This window comes from Berghia stephanieae, chromosome 10, assembly GCF_034508935.2.
Source record: "Berghia stephanieae isolate SIO BIC M18660-M18661 chromosome 10, UCSD_Bste_1.3, whole genome shotgun sequence".
NCBI classification, from domain to species: domain Eukaryota; kingdom Metazoa; phylum Mollusca; class Gastropoda; order Nudibranchia; family Aeolidiidae; genus Berghia; species Berghia stephanieae.
Genome location: NC_088369.1, coordinates 33,672,689 through 33,688,124, shown reverse-complemented (window position 1 = coordinate 33,688,124; position 15,436 = coordinate 33,672,689). Strand labels below are relative to the sequence as shown.

The 15,436-nt window shown below is 37.2% G+C and overlaps 3 protein-coding genes across 6 annotated transcripts in view; 1 reads left to right on the top strand and 2 right to left on the bottom strand.

Annotated features, from left to right (window-relative positions):
- Window positions 1-15,436, bottom strand: part of LOC144981017 (dnaJ homolog subfamily C member 3-like) — a 516,589-nt gene that overhangs the window by 338,179 nt on the left and 162,974 nt on the right. The gene's annotated exons all lie outside the window — the stretch shown is intronic.
- LOC144981010 (uncharacterized) overlaps window positions 1-15,436 on the top strand; it is a 51,179-nt gene that overhangs the window by 10,649 nt on the left and 25,094 nt on the right. The gene's annotated exons all lie outside the window — the stretch shown is intronic.
- Window positions 187-15,436, bottom strand: part of LOC144981011 (uncharacterized) — a 15,436-nt gene continuing 186 nt past the window's right edge. Inside the window, exons 1-2 of one of the 3 annotated variants that reach the window (XM_078929075.1) lie at window positions 14,956-15,094; window positions 187-4,003 (exon numbers count right to left, since the gene is read on the bottom strand). In XM_078929075.1, the coding sequence (XP_078785201.1) occupies window positions 3,138-3,752 (615 nt within the window). In that variant the 5' untranslated portion in view covers window positions 3,753-4,003; window positions 14,956-15,094 and the 3' untranslated portion in view covers window positions 187-3,137. Of the gene's footprint in view, window positions 4,004-13,764; window positions 13,893-14,955; window positions 15,095-15,436 lie in introns of those variants that run through there. The other 2 variants (XM_078929073.1, XM_078929074.1) reach the window with 2 other exon arrangements.

The window sequence follows — 15,436 nt, the reverse complement described above, 5'->3', positions numbered from 1 at the left end:
TTACTTTCTTTATCACAAAATAATAAACAGGGATTATTTAGTTCAATATGTGGATCATCATACATGGCCCCTGACTTAACATTCCATATTATTCATGGAAATGCATTTCTGGGAGAGTTACACAACTAACTGCCTTCAATTTGATACCAAGACACACAAAAAAAAATCAAAATACTCACACAAGAATCTGATTATTAAAATGCGTTTCATTATTTAGAAAAGTACAATCTGACTGATATAAATATGTCATACAGTATATAAGTAATAATCAAAACCAGAGGATGAGATCACGTGATTTAGAAATTGCAATAATGGCAAATCAATTATAGAATTGGAGTGTTGCAAATCTTGTCTGTTGATATATTTTTGTATATAAGCAAAATTAATTAAACCTGTACATGAAAGGTTTATTCGCTGGATGTACCAAAGGCATCCATGCAAATCGGATGAATAGATGGATGTGTATAAGTAATTTTTTTTTACAAATCTGTATCCCCAAGGGAAAATTTTTCTTTAGGGTCTCTTCCAAGGAATAATTATAATAACCCAGGTATCAGCCACAGTGCAGGACTGCAAAGTGAGTCAGGGTGAAGTGAGTTGGTTGAGGCCAAATAGTACTGAGGGGAATTGAACTTTTAGGTATGATGCAAAGGCCACATTGTGCCCTGTAGGATGATGCTAAGACATAGACCATTGAATGTTAATGATGACGTGACGAAGAAATATCCCCAAAATTACAGTTTACTGGGTTTGTAAACTTAAGCAGCAATGACCATTGTTCCATCTGCCCAAAAGCAACCACTCCAACTGAGTCATGAACTATAGACAGTATAGTAAAAATTGAATCGCAGTTTGTCTCATCTGCTTTTTTTGGGTAAAGGCATGAACAGAGGTGGAGATGGAATTTTAGGGTTGGGACTCTTCTCCTCATCTTATGGGTCAGGGGAAACAATTTTTACTGTCTCTTCTATAAACCTTTGTCTGTAATACTCTTCCGTATAGCTTAAAAATTGGGGGAAGATGAAAATGATGATGAAGATAATACAAGTAATAATAATAATTTTCTTTTGATTACACTGGCAACATTACTTCTCTTTTGATTACACAGGCAATGTTATTGTAGACGTCATGTGCACGTGCACACACACACATACACACACACACACACACACACACTAGGGCTGTGAAGAACAGGTGAATGAATCCTGGTCAACTGAGTACAAGCAGCATATCGTAGGAGTCAGCAACTTGTGTCCCGGATCCAAAATATTCATGAATCATTTTTTGATCTGGCCAGGATTATTTTAGCAATTGGGCTAAGATCTAATATTTTTATATTGGGAGGGTATAAAAATTCAAAAGATTCGAATTATTTTGTTAAAACACCATGAAAGAGTCTTGGCTACAAGTCATTTCATGCAAATCAAAGAAATCAAATATCTGTTAAACATCAAGAAAACATTATGTACAGCATTTTGGTCTCCTCGATGGAGTCCAGATGAAAAAGATTGACCTTTCTTATCTTGTGACCTCCCTCTCTTTGTTGCGGGTTACTTTGGTAGCCGGCAACCTGATCCAGTATATGAGTACTACTGGGTGTTTTAATATTTTTGAACCGGTGTTGTGCTTGAATATTACAGACCCAGGTCGTTGACTTGTCAAATTTATGGTAAACTTTATGTTTGGTTGTAATAATATTCTGTCTTTCAGTCGTGCTCAAGAAAATAAGTTGTCCACTGATTCATGTAGTATCAATTTTCAAAATGCCCGCCCGCTCTGGAAAAATCAGAGGAAAATTTGATTTTGAGAATTTGCCTCATTTTTTATTTTGTTCAGAAGTAATCATGATTACCGAGGAGGTGTCAGCAACTTACTAAAGTATTCATCCATGTAGTCGGTGACTAAAATGTTGCGGGACATCACAGCTCTAACACACATACACAAACACCCCGTGACTTGCATCGTGCTAAATAAATATAAATGTGGTTGCAAACCTGACCAGGTTGTCATTGGAGAAAAAGATATATATATATATACAGGCTAAAAGTAAATCGAGGGCTGAGGGCATTGTTCGGGAACTATATTATTGTAAAACAATTGCATGAAGTAAAGAAAAGGGTTATCATTAATTTGTTAAAATCTGGGTAAAACACTGTGATGACAAAAGGCACCTTTAAAATTATTTTTAAAAACTGCCAACAATAACATGAAACATGTAAAATAAGACATGATATTACAAATTTTTTTTGGGACATAGACAACGCTGTTAATAACCAGGTACTCATTTTACACATGAGTACACTGTGAGAATTTGAGGAAAGAGCCTTTTCCTAGGGCTCAATTATGCGCCGCTCTGAGTGGTCTCAATCCCTGGGTCTCCCGATCTGAATTTGAGTGTCATACCACTAGACCAGATGGCCGTAGCACGACAAAAAAAAAAAATGTTGCTGTGTGTGCTTGTAGTAAAAACCGTTTTCAGCAGACCGTAATATGGGCCTGTGTTAGCACAGAAACCTGTTGTACATTGACAAAACTTCTTTTTATATTTTGGCCAGAAAACATTTACTCCCTGTATATCGAATGATAAAACTGGTCCCAACTTGACGTAAATTCTTAAACTAGAGATTTCAAAGATGTTTTCGTTTAAGAATTTTTGTTGGGGGTCATTTCAATTGATTTGTATTAGGAGTGAAAAGCTTTCTGCAAAATATAAAATATTTGTCAGTTTATGACAGAGATGTCATATATTTATTCTTTTTGAAGAATAACAGCTTCATTATGATTCAGGAATTCAATATTATACTTTTTTTTTTTGGGGGGGGGGGGGTGGAAATCACAGTTATTTGATTGTGAAGAGAGGAAATGCAAAGTTTCAACTTGCAAGAATTTTTTTCTGTTTTTTCTTTTTTTCTAATTTATTTTCTTTTCTTTTTGTGCTGATTTAGTTACTCTATTTTAAAGCATTTATGATTTAAGAATTATATGTGTCACATTACAGTTTGCAAAATTGATTGTTGTCAAAAATATCCACTGTGTGTTACTTGCAGGGCACAATCTTTTAAAACCAAAGCACAATTCTTTAGCATGTAAGAGTGAAGTGAGTAGTTTTGCAGATTGTTATTGTATTTTTATTTGGCTTAAAATTCAATCTCAGGCTTTCCCCCTTTGTTAACTGTAAAAATTTCCATACTCGTTGAAGGGTCCTGATGTTTGCTGATATCCTTCCTGCTGCCACATAAGCCGTGTAATTTGTGTTCCCTGCGTATGCACAGTGCAATCAAGAGGATGAGGAGGAAAAGACATATCCCGCCTAAGCTGTATAGGTAGTCCAGATAATCGGGCATTGTATACACAATCAATTTGACTTCTTTCTTTGTCGACGGTTTGTCAGACAAAGAGCAGATGTACGTTCCATGGTCGCTTTCAGTCGCATTGGTTATTTTCAACATTCCGTTTACATTTGTTGCACGATTGTGTGGCCCAGGTATATTATTGTTGTTGCTGCTGATTGTGGCAGTGATTTGGATATTGCTGTTCTTTTTGAATGTCCAGACGATATGGTCAGAAGTCCCATTGTCACCTCTCTTGCAGACAAACGTGACGTCTTCGCCAACTTCGATTGCATCCTGAACAGGTTCTATTGTCATATCTGACAACACGATTGTTGAAAAGCTCATTAATGTAATTATGAGAAGAGCGATGGTAGAGTTACAGTTGAAGTTTGGAAATGTTGGTTTGTCACATGCAGCCATTTTTTTACTTGTTGCTTTTTCCTGAACTCCTAAAACCTGCAGTTTAAAAAATTATGTTTACAAAGTTTTTAATTATTATTGACTTCTTTTTCACCCTAATTTCTGTCACACTTTTTTCCCATTAGAACTTCTTATCATAGCTGGCCTCACTAAAATTAGTTGTTCATTTTTGCTGTGGTAATATTCCTGAACTCAAAACGTCTGTTTCCTCACATTTGACTCGAAATATAGCCACCACCCTTTTGGTATTTCTGGAAAGGAAAGAAAAAAAAAAATGAATTAGAGGTGATTGGTACGTGGAATATTAAGTTAATACTGCTATACTCTGGAAAAACCCATATTTTAAAATTTGGTCAGAGAACTCGTCCTCCAAATATCGATCCATTTAAATGACCCTCATCTTGGCAAAAAAAAAACAAAAAAAAAAAACTCTCAAACCTGGGACTTCGCGAAGTTAAATCTTAAAATATTATGGGTTTTTCCAGCGTACGGCAGAATAGTACTGGGCCTTTTCACAATCAAAGGGATTGGTATAGCTAGGTCCTATGTGCTGTTGATATTTTAAAATTAAAAAAAAAAGCCAATGAAAGCAACCAAAAAAAAAATATTAAAAAAAAAAAATAACCTTTTCATCACCGTTGAGGAAAGTACCCAGTTAAATAGAAATTTTAAGTTTCTCGTTCAAGGAAAAATTGAGATGCCACCATTGGAGTTCTTCCCCCCCCCCCCCCCCCCCCTATTGAATCCGGCAGAAAGTACGTTTTAATTGACTAGTAGACTAGTACTCTCTCTCTGTTTGATTATTATTATTATTTTTATTATTATTATTATTTCTTCTTCTTCTTCTTCTTCTTCTTCTTCTTCTTCTTCTTCTTCTTCTTCTCCTCCTCCTCCTCCTCCTCCTCCTCCCCCTCATCTTCCTTCTCTTTCTTTTGAAAATTTTGATAACTAAGCATTTGTAGCCAAAGAAGGTGAAGCGTAACAACCACCCGACATAAATACGACCTTCACCTTTTATATACACACAAGAAACAAACATTTTATTCGCCTATCCTTTTGCTAAGAATTTTTCATACTTATATCGCGCGAACAGAAAGGGGTAGAATGGAGCTTATTGTTGACTCATTCTATTCTTAGGGCATCAATATAATGGTTTTGAAACTTTAAACAGACAAACAGCATTATTTGCACAGGTATGTGTCAATTAATATCCTTGTAATGTATGTCAAAAATGGAATTATCAAAGGATCACGGAAAATTACACATGATATTTCTGCCTTCCTATTTTTTCTTCTCTTTCCCCCTTTTCCCCCCTTTCAGTTTTTAAATGTTCCTAGACCTTTTATCCAGTTAACCCCCGACTTATGATAAATCAATGCTGATGGTTTGTCTCGGATCCGCGGAAATCCGCGATTTTTGAGTCAGAGGAGGAATTTCCTCTTTTTTTTTAAAGTTCTGTTTCCCTCAATCAAATGTACTGGCAGTGAGAGATTTGATGTGTGGTGGAACACACAGGTGCAGTTTCCCACTCTCTAGAAGTTAGCTGGAGTATCAATGGTAGTTTATCATCTCAATTGCTCTAAAAATGTGTGTGTGTGTGTGTGGGGGGGGGGGGGGGGTGAATGCTGTAAAAATAAAGGGTTCTTAAAGGTTCAATCATTCGAAATTTTCCTCCCGTTTCAGTTTTTGGCACCATCAGCACTGATAAATGTTATTCGTCCCCAAGAAATTCTGCAGCTTTCTGTTCTTATTTTAATATTTTATAAAACAGGCTGTGACCGATTAACATGAACCTTCTGTCAGTCATGCATGAAATAACATAACAGACATGCCAATTATACACATTTAATCGGTATATACAGTTTTGTCGGTCGCGAATTTCGGTCAACGTCAGATTCCTCTCCCCCCTTCATATTCGGATTTTTCAATCAAAATAATTAAATCATTTTTAAATGGGTTTTGTAAGTATGAACAAGATTGATAATTTGATTGTCCAAACATTTTGGACCCTTTGAGGGGATATATCTGCTATTCTTTTGTTGTTAGCAGGGTTCCCGAGGCCTCCCTCAATTCAAGGACCTCCCGAGAACTCCTTGATTTCGATATTACCGCTTCAATTTTCTTGAAAACTCCTTGAATGTTGATTTTATGAGAAAAGTCCTTGAAGTTTGCGAGATTGTGTTTTTAAAAAATGGCAGAGTACGTCAAAATTCGACGAGCAGTGAGATCGCGGCGAAGGTGAACGATCAACAGTAGGCTGGGTGGGGTCTTTTGTCCTCCCATAGTGGGCAGGGAGGCACCTGATGAGTCTTCTATCCTCCTATATTATTTGCTTTCCAACTTTCTGATTTTCTGTCATTGTCATTGACTTCCAAAGTCACCAGGGGCCATGGAATGCGAGTTACACCGAACGATTAGTCTTATGAATCACTTCACGAAAATTCTCTTAAGAGTACTAATGAACAGAATGAGGAAAAGTATAAAACCAGAGATATCAAGAACCGAACTCAATATGGATTTGTCCCCGACAAAGGTACAAGAAATGCTATTTTCACCTTATCAATGTTGATGGAAAGATGTATTGAAGTCAAGAAAGACTTATTTATTTGCTTTATTGATTACTCAAAGGCATTTGATAAAGTTAGACATTGTGAGCTATTTAATATCCTTGAAGGACTAGACATAGACGGAAAAGATCTTAGAATTATTAGAAACTTATACTGGAAACAAAGTGCAGCCGTCAGGATTGAAGGAGAATTAAGTAAATATATACAAATTAAACGAGGTGTTAGACAAGGATGTGTTTTGTCACCAGACCTTTTCAATATCTACAGCGAAACAATTATTAGAACTTTAGGAGATAGCCCAGGCATTAATATCAATGGTGAGAATATCAATAATATAAGATATGCAGATGACACAGCACTTATTTCAGACTCAAAAGAAAATTTACAACTACTCCTCAATAAAATAGTCACAGAGAGTGAACATATGGGGTTATACTTAAATGTAAAAAAGACAGAATGCATGGTTGTATCAAGGAGAGAAAGAAATCCAATATGCAACTTAATAAGCGATGGAAAAACTATAAAACAAGTTCAGGTATTTAAATATCTTGGATACATAATAACTTCAGATGGCAGATGCAACACAGAAATAAAACGAAGAATTGCAATAGCTAAAGATAGTTTTAATAAAATGAGTCTAATTTTTAAAAACCACAATATCTCAATGACAACAAAACATAGGGTTTTGAAGGCCTACGTATGGTCAGTATTATTATATGGCTGCGAAAGCTGGACAATTACAGAAGACATTAGAAAGAAACTGGAGGCAGCAGAAATGTGGTTTCTTAGAAGGATGTTAAGAATCTCATGGACAGAGAAGAAAACTAATGAAGAAGTATAAGAGCAAGCTGAAACTAAAAGGCTATTAATTCGTACAATAAGAAAAAGACAAATGCAATTTTTAGGACACCTAAATCGACATAAATGTATTGAACATCTTGCTCTCACAGGAAAGATAGAAGGTAAAAAGAGTAAAGGTAGACCAAGAAAAACATATTTGAATAGTTTGAACAGCTGGGTGACAAAGAAAGAGAAGAATAATATTAGTTTTCTGAGGTTATCTGATCAAAGAGATGAATGGCGTAACATGATCACCGATGTCTGGCACAGACTTGGTACTTGAAGAAGAAGAAGTCTTGGGATGGGATTACTTTGTTTTGTTCTGGCCCTGGCTGGCATCCTTACTAGGGGGGGGGGGCAGTCAACAGCTATATAATTTTGGGAGGTGAATTTTTTTCTTTGTAAATTATCTCTCTGTAATGCACTTGTATAATTTTTTTATATATAGTTATATAAAGGTTTGTAAACATTCGAGTCTGTTCCTCTCATTGAGATCATGTGCTTGTGTCTGGATGAAACTTTTAGGTGGTCTCAGTGTGTGTTAGACTACCAGCTAATTTTTTTTAAGAGTTGGGGGGGGGGGGGGGTATTTTGCATTATCTAATACAATGCAGACAAAGCAGGGAGTAATATACAAAAGAAGAAGGAAAAAAAAAACATCCCAAATAAACAGCTTGGGAAGTTTGTTTTGTTTTTTGTTTTTTTTTTTTTTGAGGGTTTTTTTTTTTTCTTGTATTTTTCTCTCTGTTTTGTTTGACGTTGTTTCATTCACACTTTTTCATATCTTTATCTTACACCAATGCCCTCTCCTTAAACCGTCACTTATTGATAGATACGAAATAAAGTGGGAAGGGGGGGGGGGAGTACATACTGTGTCTTCTATCCCCTTATATCTGTTTTCCAACATGCTTTCTGTCTTTGTCTTGGAATGGGATTACTTAGTTTTGCTACGGGAAAATCTTGACTGCACACGGGATCGATCTTGGTCCCTTTGCTTGTGAAGCGAGTGCTCTACCAACTGAGCTACCGGGACCCCGAAATTCCCAATATAACCATGACTACATTTACTACACGGTCACTTGGCCTAAATTTACCTTTCACGTGATATGATTTATCTATATAAACTCCGGAGTAAGACTGAATGACAAAACAAATATCTCTCTCTCTCTCTCTCTCTCTCTCTCTCTCTCTCTCTCTCTCTCTCTCTCTCTCTCTCTCTCTCTCTCTCTCTCTCTCTCTTTCTCCATCCTCTCTCTCTTTCTCCATCCTCTCTCTCTCTCTCTCTCTCTCTCTCTCTCTCTCTCTCTCTCTCTCTCTCTCTCTCTCTCTCTCTCTCTCTCTCTCTCTTCTGTCAATTTCCTTCCTTCCCATGTCTTTACGAAAATAGAATCTATTAAAAATTCAGATACGCTTTGTGTACACTTGTGAGAAGAGGGGATACAGGTATTCGGGTGTCTTTATAATGATCTCGCCTTTAGTCAACAACAAATTTCAAATGATCTGTCTTTTAAATAATAATAATGTGATCATAATAAAAGATCATTATTGTCTATAGATATGGCAATTTGTCGTTTATTTACACTTGTTATAACGTTATATGATAACTATATTTATATTTGCAAAGAGGAATTATCTTATGTAGACTGAATTGAAAATTTCTCTCTCTCTCTCTCTCTCTCTCTCTTTCTCTCTCTCTCTCTCTCTCTCTCTCTCTCTCTCTCTCTCTCTCTCTCTCTCTCTCTCTCTCTCTTTCTTTAAGGCTTAAATCAATTCTTGTAGATTATAAATTGTTTTACAAATAAACAACTTAAGATAGACTAAAATGCTTTTATTTTATATATTATTTAGAATTTTATATTTTTATCGATAGTTGCGGAATAGGTGATGGTAAGCAAGTTAAACCACTTTTACCCAATGGTAAATAACAGGCACACAAAACTGTTAGTAGCCTCTTACGTTTATGGTCTTATCAGAGGAAATTTAATTTAATGAGAACAAATTATCTCATCGCTGGCGTCTTATAATAATAATAATAATAATAATAATAATAATAATAATAATAATAATAATAATAATGCTGAAAACTTATATAGCGCTATAACTCCGAGACACCAGACTCTAAGCGCCTAAATTACAAATTACTTTGGCTGAAACATACTCATTCACACACACACATCTAGATCTGAGTGACGTCACTTTCATTCATTCATTCTATCCACAATCACTTAATTGATATGAACATCACATCCACGTGTTTTGGAATAGGTGATGATATGAAGTTGAACCTCTTTTACCCAGCAAAACAATGGTAACAGACACACAAAAACTATTTAAGCGCTTAGAGTCTGGTGTCTCGGAGTTATAGCGCTATATAAGTTTTCAGCATTATTATTATTATTATTATTATTATTATTATTATTATTATTATTATTATTATTATTATTATTATTATTATTATTATTATTTGCATCCGTTTAGTTTATAATATTCTATCAGAAGTAATTTAATGAGAACAAATCGCATCGCTGGCGTCTAAAAACAACTTCAAAAATCTGAGTGACGTCACCCTCATTCATTCGATCCACAAACACTTTATTGATATGAACATCACATTTATATTATGTCTGATAACCTAAATTGGCTCTCCAACTTCAAACCAATGCTATGTGTACGTCGTCGATTATAACATATCCGTGCTCTGTCGTACTCGGGGGGGGGGGGGGGGGGGGGGGGGGGAAATAACACGTATTGCAAATTTCGGCCAGAAACCTCCTCTTTCAAATATCGGTCGACTCAAATGACCATCATCTTGGCAAAAACTCATCAACCCTGGGGCTACGCGAAGTGCCAGGTTTGAGGAACTTTTGCCAAGACGATGGTCATTTTAACCGATCGATATTTGAAAGAGGAGTTTTCTGGCCAAAATTTAAATACGCTTTTTGTTGGGTTTTTTTTTTGGGGGGGGGGGGGGGGGAGGGGGGTTTCAAAGTTCGGTTGTGTTCGATATTTGTTCCCTGGCCAGATACCGTATGACAATGATGATATACCATGTTCATGGCTATTCTGCCACAGTTTTGACAAAAGACTGTTTTGGTCATTTCTCCCCACCCCCTCGAGAAAACATAAACAATAACAGTTCAATTCAAATATCAATAGATTAAAACAAGCTTTATCTCCCCCCCCCCCCCCCCAAAAAAAAAAGAGTCAAACCGGAGACCTCAAGGGTTAAGGACTTCTTTTTTTTTGGGGGGGGGGGGGTAGGGGGAAGGGGGGAGGCAATTCCTAAGTCTTTTTAATCGATCAATGTTAGGGAGGCAGAGTGGCTTCGATCGGCCGCCGCAGCGCTGTGTGGCCTTAAGCAAGTCACCTCTTCCTAGATCAATTTGCGGCGCTGCACTGCGGCTGACGCCTGGGTTATTCTAGTCTTCCATTGGAATAGACCCTAGAGACAAATTTCCCCTATGGGAAATGATTAAAGGGAATTTAAAATTTAAATTTATTGAAGCTGTTGTTTATGTACTTACTTAATTGGTAAAAAGATAAAAATTCACATTTGTTTTAAATGCGGTTTGTCAGAGTACGGCATTGATAAGAAAAAGCTGTTGTGACTCGGATTGAATAAATAAATCAAGTCATGTCGCCGACCCATACATAGCAAACTAGAGCGCTGACCCCATCCCGCGGTGTGTCTTACGCTTGTGACGACTTAACTCAAGCAAAGTTTGGTTGTGGTCATGGGTGACAATTGGTTGGACAGTATTAAGAACAACTGAGCTAGTATCTTGTTTGTTTGTTTGTTTGTTTTGTGTGTGTGTGTGTGTGTGTGTGTGTGTTTAGGTGTTTAACGGCGATTTCAACACTATGTATGTCATTTAAGCGCCCGGACTGAGCTATCTGATAATTTTTTATTTTTTTAAACTCACATTGCTATATTCAGTTTTTTCACCTATTAAAAAAAAAATGTCCCATGCGTTTGACTTTACACTGGCTTCCCATTAGGGCCAGGGTGCTATTTAAGGTCGAAGTCATGTGTTTCAAATGTTTTCACAGCAGCGAACCCGAACCTGCTTATCTCAATGACTTACTGAGTCGAACCAAAAGTTCCGCCCCATGCATTGTATTGAGATCAAGTGATCATTGCCTGCTTAAAGTGAAGTGCCCAAAAAAGTGTCCAAAAAAAGCTTTCTGACAGATCCTTCATTCAGTCACTTTGCTCCGTTATTTTGGAACATTCTCCCCCTTTATCACTTCCTGACGTGCCTCGTGAACTCGCATTCGGGAAGTCCTTAATAGGATTCAATAGTCGTAACGTCACTTCCTTCATAATGACGCATGGTAACCTAGCAACACTGGCTCTAAACTATCGGAACAATGGCGGAAGACGTATGAAATATTTCTCCGGCGAGCATAAAAGCGTATCCAGAGGGGAAAAAAAAAACATAAACTTGATCATGTTTTGACTTTTACACATTCTGGTCACAAGACATATGAAAAGTTCTAGCCAGCTTGAAGAATAAAAAGCAATGATTTTCTTTGTTTAGAACCAAGATGGTCGCCGTTGCCAGGCGGTGTGACATCAGATTACTGAATCCAATTCCGGATTTTTTAATGTTTTAGTTGTGTTCTTTCAGCGGCGATCATCACCTGATTACTTGGGCTCATTAATATTAGATCCCTTGTTATTAAGAGATGAAGTGAGTAGAAAAGTGCCAGAAGACAATAGAGAATAAAAATTTTCGCGGCGGTGGTGGGGTTTGAACCTGCGACCTTATTGGTACGACAACTCCGCCAATAAGGTCGCAGGTTCAAACCCCACCACCGCCGCGAAAATTTTTATTCTCTATTGTCTTCTGGCACTTTTCTACTCACTTCATCTCTTGTTGTTACCAACATAAGTGCCTGCTCCACTCACTTTTCTGAATTAAAAAATCTCTTATTATTGTACGTTTCACCGTGAAATGAATGGATGCACGTTGTATGAATAGATGGCTGGATGTTGGGAGGTGTGAGAGAGAGAGAGAGAGAGTATAAAAGTGAAGAATAAATACTCTGACCCAGACAGTCTCGCAGACACACTAGTATAGGTTTTAACGTAATAGAGCAAAAGATTATTTTTACAGCTTCAAAAATAAATGGAACAAAATCATTAACGGGCTCAAGTTCTTCCTCAGCCAATCACAAAAACAGTTTAAACGGCGATACTTCGCTTAAACATGGCATCTATATGAAATTGGCTTCGGATAAATAAATAAATAAATATAAATAATTGAGCTTTTATATAGCGCGATATCCTCTAAACGTGCTCAAGGCGCTTTACAAGTGGTCCCTAGCCAACAGTAACACTTAACATGTAGAACGAGACATGACGCCTGTTAGGCGATATTGCAATTTTTTTTCGGACTGAGACAACGCTGTTAACGGCCAGGTACTCATTTTACACCTGAGTACAGTGAGAGAATGTGAGTAAAGAGTCTTTTCCAAGGACTCAACTATGCGCCGAGCGAGGCTCGAACCCAGGACCTTCTGGTCCGAAAGCGAGTATCATACCACAAGACCACATAGCCGCACAAAATAACAGCGACAATACGTAAATTTATGTGATTTGATCACTGACTTTTCTTTTGCGAAACAAATAGTTAGAGCAGAAACGGTCTTGTTTTGTTTGCAGATTCTCTGCCGAATGTTTTCCTTTTGCGTTTGAATTGTCATGGGTGGGTGAAGATTCTTTTCATTTTACCTGTTTTGCCCCATGCATTTATTCTCATTTTTTATCTTTAAGGCAGTCTTATTGTTGCTATCTGAATCATACACGTTTATGATCTTTTCACTAAAAGTAGACGAAACGGGCCGCAAAACAGCCCGCCATGGTCAAAAAGGTTTCTTCTCTCCTCTTTTGTATCTCTCATGATTATGTATTTGATTTTTCTCCGTTAAGTTCTATATGCATTTTCATATGGGTTTTTCAGTTTATTCGTAGTTTTATTCAACACGCGTATAGTTTTGAATATTTAAATTCCTCTTTCGTTTTAATCCCTTGATATATAATGCGCCCATTAAGTTGAGCCTTTGACGCCGACAGAAAAGGTGTGTATTAAACGCAGAGAGAAAATAAGTTAAAAAACCATCCACAAAGATCAACCTGCCCTGACCTAGAATCGGTTATCAGGCCTTTTAATTACCGGATTCGATTACCTAGTCAGGCAAGCTGATTGTTTATGATGATTTTTTTTTTTTAATTGTATTTTTATTTCCACGCTGTCTGGTAGTGTTTCTAACATACTTTTCATATTATTTTTTTCACTAACCGATAGTTTCAATATCGTATCGTCTGGTTTTTGGACACATTCTCTTTATAACATATGAAAGAGAGGAAAACAATCGATTAAAAATTTGTAAATTCAGAATGCTGGTGGTATTATTTGTATGAATTAACCAGACAAGGCCCTTATAATCATCAGCGATTACTCAAATTATTTTTCCCCGATTTGCATGATGAGCGTTTAGTCATGAAATAACTGACATCTTTAATATCCATCTAATGAACATAATTTGATTTCACGCCACCGCAAGCATTAAACAACAAGATTCGTCTCTAAAGCACTTACCTTGCTTTCGCGTAGATGCAATCCTCCCGACTGTCGCGAAAAGCTTCAATTCATCCAACTCGGTATTTCGAACTTTCCTCCCCCTTGAACCAGGTTTGCTGTGTTAAAATTATAAATGTAAATACCCGGTCCGTAACGCATCGTTGCGCGATCTCTTTAGCATTGTATATTATAGTCTACCACAATCCTTTCCATACATTGTCAGTGATAGCGTGAAATATTAACAATAATAATCATTACATTCTCTTCCACACGGACAATGAAATAACTGAGGGGATGTCATGCCACAATGGGGTTTTGTTATTAAATGACTCGTTTCTCACTCTCTCTCTCTCTCTCTCTCTCTCTCTCTCTCTCTCTCTCTCTCTCTCTCTCTCTCTCTCTCTCTCTCTTCTCTTCTCTTCTCTCTCTCTCTCTCTCTCTCTCTCTCTCTCTCTCTCTCTCTCTCTCTCTCTCTTTCTCTCTATGTAAGTGTGTGTGTGCTTGTGTATGTGTGTGTAAATATGCCTTTAATATGTATCTTGACCAGCTTGTTATCTCCACTTGTGTCTTCTTATAATGATAAGTTCTAGATGTGTGCGGACTCCACTCAATAATCCCACCCGTCTTTAATACCACCCCTTGGCCCAACTCGCCATAAAAATGTAACCTGGCTGGATGGCACCAGGGCCCAATTTTATAGACTAGATTTAGTTATTTACTAGTCCAGTAAATGGCTTGCTAATCTTACGCCTAAGCGAAGTAAGTGACTAAAAAATCGAAGTTTATGAACGTTTACTAGTCTCTTGCTGGCAGCATGGCTCAGTGGTACGGTCTTTGCTTCGTATCCGAAGGTACCGAGTTCGATCACCCGCCGCTGCACTGTGTGGCCTTGAGAAAGTCACCTCGATCTAGCTCAATTTGCGGCGCTGTACTGCGGCAGACGCCTGGGTTATTCCAGTCTTCCCTTGGAATAGAACCAAGAGAAATATTTCCCCTATGGGATGAATAAAGGGAATTTTATTTTATTCAAGTGGGAGTTGTAAGGACGGTGAATATTTCAGCTACTTTGTGCTGGTAACATCAAGCTGTCTAGTACATGGTGGATGGTGTAGTAGCCTTCATACGTTCAATGCAAAAGATTTCCAAAGAGGAAATTAGCAACACATCTGGTATAGATAATATTTCGTTCCGTTTCATATTTTAACTTACTTTTGCCATGATGAATCAAATCCCGTGATATTGACTGTCGACTGATCAAACTACACTACATAGGTTCAGCAAAGTCAAGAATTTATCCATTATCTATCACATGATCGATATCACTTAAAACTGGAAAACACCCTGTGACGTGTGCAAAACATCTAGCAATAGATAGCAAACGACAGTAGATGGATTAAAGGGGAGTTACTGTTATTAATTTATCTATCTTTATAGAGGCATGCCCACTTTACCCCTGCAATTGGTCCGTATAAAATTTCAATAAAAATAATTCGCTCAATATTTAATATATTTATTGACAAAAATATGTCCTCTCTATGAATATCAAAGTGAAAATAATATACAGACGTTAGCTGAGATAATTGGTTCGTTACTTTCTTGAGCGGCGCACCTCTGTGCGAACGCACACCAACGTCAAAGGATCTTTGACCGAAGTGTACTAGACTTGCACTGGACTATTGAAGCTTGTTAC